We start from the raw sequence: 6,897 nt of genomic DNA on the forward strand, positions 1-6,897 counted from the left end.
CATTTCTTTAAAAACTTATGGATACCATACTTATGTTTGTGTTCCAGAATTTGCCTTGACTTCTGAAAAAATAACAAGTTTGAATCTTTTGGGCTGGTAGATCCAGCTCCCTGTGCTTGAATTCAGCAGATTGCTCTGTTAACCTGGAGGAATTTGTCTTGTATCCTTATTCTCATTTTTTACCTCTATGTTTCAGGTTTACGCAAATGGCATCCGGAACATTGACCTTCAGTATATCATTCGGAAACTGGCAGCGCCAGTGATCTCTGTGCTCTTGCTTTCCCTGTGTGTACCTTATGTCATCGCGTCCGGCGTCGTTCCTTTACTTGGTGGGTAATGCTGGCTGAGGGCTTCAGAGAGCACCTTTATTCACATCATTACATTCTTGTCACTTATGGTATCAAAGGTTGCCTGGCTCCAAATGCTTTATTGTAAATATAAATCCAGCTAAAACAGTGATTTTAAAAGACTGTTTTTCTTAGATTTCACTAGTTAGGGCAAGATGAGGATCATAAAACGCTTTGGTACAGTTTTTTTCCCTAGGCAGGTGAGAAAGTATTGACATTTAAAAAAATATCCTTTAGCGTAAAAGAAAAACCAAAGAGGAGAAGCTAATTTGTGACACTTTAACATCTAGATATTATCAGCTATGTACTGAAGAATCCTCACACGACCTTAAAGCCAGCAATGTGTTCAGAATTATAAGCACAAAGTTTTCCCCTCCAAATCTTTTGCTTCTATTGAATTCCCTCTGTCAGTTACTAGCATTATCATCCAACAAGGTGTATAAGTCAGAAACCTTGAAGGTCATCCGTGTCACCTGAGGCTCTCTGCTCTTCATACTCAGCTGGGTTCCAAGTGCCTCTGATCTGACCTCTGGAACCCATTCTCTCATCTTTGGAGCCCTTGCCTGCAGCTCACGTTGAGATGAACATCAGCTCTCACCTTAACCTCAACCTCAGCAGCCTCTCGTCTGGTTGCCTTGTTTTGAACTCTCCATCGCTAATTCATTCTCCACACTGCGGCCACGATGACCTTTCAGAAGAATAAATCTCGTTCATACCTTTTTAGTGAACATCCTTTTGTTGGTTCCTCTGTGCCTTTAGAACACAGTCCAGCTCCTCGGGATAGTTCACGAGGCTCTTCCTCTAGCTGGGGCTGGCTCCAGCTTGACGGCACTCCTTGCCTCACTCCACTTCATACAGGATGAGTTTCAGTTAAGCGCCCCTCCCCTCTTCTTAGGAAAAGGACATACTTTCATTTCACTGTCAGCCTTTATACACTTAGAGTTTTTCTTTTTTGGTTTTCCAGGTGTTACTGCGGAAATGCAAAATTTGGTCCACCGGCGGATTTATCCATTTTTACTGATGGTCGTGGTGTTGATGGGAATCTTGTCCTTCCAGGTCCGCCAGTTTAAGCGCCTTTATGAACATATTAAAAATGACAAGTAAGTCTAGACTTCATTTGTCTAGCTGCTTTTTGTTAAGATGTCTCATTTCTTAATTATTGTGTCTATTGTGATAAATCACAGGAGGGAAAAGTGCTCAGATTCTGGACGTATTTTGAGGTAGAATTGACAGGATTTGCTAACAGATTGGATGTAGAATGTGAAAAAGGGGGTTATCAGGACTTGGTTGGGTCAAGCAACTGGAAATACAGAGTTGTCATCTACGGAGATGAAAAAGACTGGGAGAAACCGGTTTGGGGAGGAAGAGTTCTTAATGTCCATTTGGAATAATTTTCAGTCTGTTTTCAAATGTTTTGGTCTGACAATATATTAAATAGTTTTAGATAAAAATAAGAAGCCTGCTTTAGGAATTAGCAGTGCCTGCCTAAGCCCTTCTTGCAGCCAAGGGCCATTGGGTTACTCTGACCATTGCTGAGAGAAGCTGTGAGGTTACTGCAGAAGCGTTGTGGCGCCCTCTGTTTTGAGGAAACTCTGCGACCTGACCTCTGAGAAATTGAGAACAGCCAAGGAAAACACCTTCTGGGGTAGCAGCCATTTGACCCTCCATGTCCTAATGGAAGGCTGAGTCCTCTTCTGCTTTAATGGCGCCTCACAGAGGAAGTAAGTTTGTAACTACCCATCCTGGTTTGCCCGGGAGAGTCCCAGTTTACACAGGCTGCCTGCGTGTCATTACTAACAGCGCCCCCTTTTACTCGTGAGTGCCGGCTTTGGGCGACAGATTATATGGTCACCTCATTTACTCTGAGGGCTCTTTAAGAGTAATATGTTTAAGAATGAAATTTAGAGAGTGTTCAGGGCTTCTCCAAAGCACTTACTGATGGTAGTAAACACTAGAAGGCTTAGGCAGGCTGAGTATTAAGTTCTGTCAACCACGAAAGAATGGGGAGGGGCTTTCAGCGATGAAAGCCCTTTTCCCTCACTTCGCTTGTTTTGGCGGCACAGTCAGTCCGGCACCAGCGCAAAAGAGACACACCCTCGGGAGCTGCCTGCAGCCCAGTGCACTCTATTATCTTTCCCCACCGTTGCTTCGTTGCTTCGTGCAGAAAACCGTTGAACTCGGGCTCGACAGAGGGCGTGTCTTGTTCACCATTATACATCCACAGTGTATCTGCCACAGGGCTTGATCCCGAGGAGGTGCCAAGTGTGCGTGTGTGCGTGTGCGCTGTGGGCATGAGAGGCTGCTGGGGTAATAGAACTGGCTATGGGTTCAGAGTCTCGTTTTTCTGCCCCTGAGTTACTTTTCGGTTTGGGGCAAGTTTACCTTCCTTTTCTCTCTGTGCTTGCTATCTTGATGTGGTTTGTGATTACATGTGTGTCAGGTAGTGCCATGTGTATTATCATGTCAGATATTGCTCAGTTGTCATTGTTCAAAGAGTTTACAAATTCCTCACAAGTTGAAAAAACACCGGTTGGTTGGGGGACAGTGGGATAAGGAATGATTAACTTCGGGAAGAGAATCAAGAAGACAAAAAGAAAAGGGGTGAAACAGTGAGCTTGTGATGAAGAAGCAGTAGGGTTAGTGGAATGTTTTAAAAAGTGAAATGTTAAGCTTCTTGGCGTAAATTGCCAGAGTACCTCATGAGACCTGTTTGTCAACAGAAAAGTGATAGATGAAAGTCAGGGTGGAGGAAGTCACGGGGAAAAATAAAAGTTGCCACACGGAGCCCTCCACACATGCCAGGCCTTTGTTACCGAGGCTTTTGCCTGCTTTCTGTTTCTTACAGCAATCATAGGACTATTGTTCTCATTTTATTGAAGAGCAAACTGAGCCTCAGAGACCCCAGCTCCCTGGCAGCCCTGTCACGTGCTGGCCTCACTCTCCTCCTCTTACACAGATGTGTAAAGTCCTGCCGGGCACGTCTTGGTCTGCACTGCTGCCTCCAAGTGGGTCCCCGTGCCCGCTTGAAACCATCACCCACACCGCCCCCGCCCCCCGCAGCTTGTTGCCATCAGCGTTGTCACCCACTGTTCTCCCGGGTCAGCTTCCAGGCCCTTCGCCCACGGTCACTGCAGCCCACCACTACTGCTCCCCCCAGCTCCTGCTGGCATCATGGGGACGCTGTGTCCTGGTGGAGGACCTCCAGCCCTGTCATCCCATCCACAGGCACTTCTGTCTCCGTTTCTGCAGTCCTGCTCCCTTTGCCATCACCTCTCATAGGTTAGGAGCACTTAATACTCTTTCTTGGACCATAACCTCGTACCTTCTGTCAGTCACTTGCATACAGTCATTTCTGTGCCCTCTTCCTTTGACCTCCTTGAAATCTTTGTCCTTTGATTTCTCCTTTTCTTTAGAACTAGAGCTTTTCAGGTTTTACTCTCCTCCTTACCCAGCTTTCTGATTATCATATTTCCAGTCCATTTCTTCAGATCTGTCCACTTACCTGTTTTGTAAAATATGATCCATAACAGATAAATCCCCTGAATAAGTTTCTTCTACCTTACCTACCTCTGGCCTCCAAGAGTCAGTTTATGAGGGCCCCTCACCTATGGACCAGAGCCTGTACTCCACTGCATAGCATCTGAGGCCTTCTGACATGTGCTGCTCTCATGTCTTCCCATAAATCCATACCTTTGCTATGAGATGCCTGCTTTTGTGCTGTTTGCCAGTATTCATTCTAGACTCCCCTTGTACCTACCTAACTACTGAAGGGTTTTAAGTGGGAGTGAAGTGATCTGATTTACATTTTAAAAAATGTATCACTGGCTGCTCTAAGGAAGAATGTTTTAGTAAGATCACATAAGAGAGTAACCACCCTGTTTTTAACAACCTAGGTACCTTGTGGGCCAACGCCTCGTGAACTATGAACGGAAATCTGGCAAACAAGGCACATCTCCGCCGCCTCCACAGTCATCCCAAGAATAAAGTGGTTGTCTCAACTACGTTGACCTTCCCCCGCCTTTACGTGTCCTTTTTTGTGGACTTCTCTCTGGAGATTTTCCCCAGTGATCTCTCAGCATTGTTTTTAAGTTAAGGGTATTTGACTTGGGTTTTCAGCATTCAGCAAGCAGCAGTGCGAGGCTCTGCTGCCCCTCCTGCATCTTCTGACATCATTGCTGTCTGAGGTCTGTATATGTGTAAATAGAAGTTCCGGGATACCCTAAAACCTTGGATTAAACAGAATGTGCATTGTACATCTTTAAACAAAATGTATATTAATTTATTAAATCTAGTTGTCACTTTATTTTGGACCTGCTGTGATCTTGACAGGAAATGTGCCACAGAGCCATAGTGCAGAGGCAAGACTTCTTAATGACGTCTTTTGGAATGCAATGTCCTGGTGTTCCTAGCAGTTCTTATTAAGTGAACTGTACATTCTGTCTTGGCTGTTCAGACCTTACCAAGAACATAAAAGGAAATAAGTAGAAATCAACAGTGGAGTGTCTGTGGTAAGAAAACATGAACTTGTGCTTCACTGTCAATCGTTTTTGGAAGTTATTTTGTATAACACCAAAGCTGTTGTACATTTTCTACTGCCTGATTTTTTTTCATGTGTCTGTGTTTGTAATATTGTATAGTATCTTGTGCTAGGTGAGGAAATTATTTTTAATTTTGATAATTTAATATTCCTAGTGATCAGCATCAGGAGTTGGGTTTTGTGTTTGTTAGGGACGTGTCTATACTTAGAGAAAAGAAGAAGTCCAAAAGAAGATTTTTCCTTAGATCCTCCAGCCCCCTTTTCCCACACACAGCTGTCTTTTCGTCAGCAGTGGCCAAAGTCATGGAAGATCATAAATCTTACAGGATAACATCACCAGTGATACTGCATCTTCCTGGAATAAGGACATACTGAAATGTTTTGTCAAATGTAGATGGGATTTGTGGTCTTAGATTGACAGCGTTAGAGAAGACGGGTTAGAACCCCTGGTCCTGCTGGTTAGTGCATCATTGGGTGAGGATTAGGGGCAGTGCATTTCTCCAAAGTTTCCAGAGCTTTTTGTTTACAGAATAAAACTATAAATAAAACCAACTTGATTTTATTTGACCAGAAGGAAGCTGACTGAGCTGGCCTTTTAACATAGGAGTACAGAATGTATTTCATTGGAAACGTGCTGTAAAAATCTCAGAAAGCAGAACACTTAGAAACTTGGTTTTCCTTCATAACCAAAGCTTCAAGTTAGAAGTTTAGAGAAATAGAATGGTTGGGCATGTGATCCAGGTTTTTAATGGTGATGGTATATGGTAAGGGTAGTATTTGTTTTTGAATGATAACTTAGTTCTCAGAGAAAATGGACAGCATAGATCTTAAGAAACCATAAAAGAATTTCCATATAGTATTAAAACCCATAGGCTTAAATCTGAGAATTTTTAAAATATGAGAGTCAGCCAAACATAAGTTACCAAAAGCAACACGTTCTGGTTGTTTTATATTTCAACAGTTTTTCCTGAAGTGGTAAGTGATTACTTTAAAACATCAGTATCAAAAAAAAAAAAAAAAAAAAAACGACATAGGATTCAGTGTTACAGTTTTTCGCAGTTTGTAGTAGCCCTTTCTCATATTTGAAATAAGGCCTTTGCTAGCCCTACCTTTACTTAGAAATTTAGTCCTACTGTAAAAATTAGGAGCATTTTAAACATAATGCCACCTGTCATGGTGTATGTCTATATCAATTGTTCTCTTTGGGAGAAAAATATTATCAAATTGGGCATATAACTTGATCGTGTTAATTTAAGTTTCTTTTTTAATTTTTCAGAGAATTTGTAGATCTTGATATAAAGTTATTGGAACACACTTATCTGTTTTACCAGAAAGAGATCTAGGCAGATATCACAAAAGATTAAAAATTGTTATTCTACAAAATTTTAAGTGAATCTTATCAGATATTTTGTAAAAAAAAAAAAAAACACCAAAAAACAACATATAATATACATATATATATATGTGTGTGTGTGAATATATATATATATATATATATATATATATATATATATATATGAATGGCCAAAAAGTTGCCCTCCATTTCACTGGCAGATAACTTTATCTTGTCTTACTTAAGGATTTCCCCTGGTTTTTCAGTTGTGCTTTGTCCTGTTTTTTTCAATAAGGTGAATACTTTCATAAGGAAAGCATTTGCTGGCATACTATTTACTTGGGTAGCATCAAGATTTTATTATTAACCAATAGTCTTATAAATATTTAAAACTTCTAGTTCAGAAAGTGCTAGTATTGCTGCCCTTCTTCATGTAGAATTAAAAAAATAATAATAGTGTAGTTTTGCTTCATTTTACATTGGGCTAAGACTGTCTTCAAGGAATTTAATTAGGAAAGAAGACCTTTTTGCTTTATTTTTACTATTTATAAATTGAAGACAAATCAACATTTGGGGTTAGTTTTACATGACCAGTTATCAAATGGTCATAGTATGAAGTATGCAGTTGTTCATTATTAGCAAATTCTGTTTGATTTTTAAACTATTAAGTACTAATAGTT

The 6,897-nt window shown here is 41.1% G+C and overlaps 1 protein-coding gene across 2 annotated transcripts in view; it reads left to right on the plus strand.

The window, feature by feature from the left end:
• MARCHF6 (membrane associated ring-CH-type finger 6) overlaps nt 1–6,364 on the plus strand; it is a 74,365-nt gene extending 68,001 nt beyond the window's left edge. For both annotated transcript variants that reach the window (XM_082651420.1, XM_082651419.1), the window contains exons 24-26: nt 197–329; nt 1,312–1,447; nt 4,241–6,364. In XM_082651420.1, coding sequence (XP_082507546.1) covers nt 197–329; nt 1,312–1,447; nt 4,241–4,331 — 360 coding nt within the window. In that variant the 3' untranslated portion in view covers nt 4,332–6,364. The remainder of the gene's footprint in view (nt 1–196; nt 330–1,311; nt 1,448–4,240) is intronic.
• Nucleotides 6,365–6,897: the final 533 nt, after the last annotated feature.

Source organism: Grampus griseus, assembly GCF_964374135.1.
Source record: "Grampus griseus genome assembly, chromosome: 3".
Lineage (NCBI taxonomy): Eukaryota > Metazoa > Chordata > Mammalia > Artiodactyla > Delphinidae > Grampus > Grampus griseus.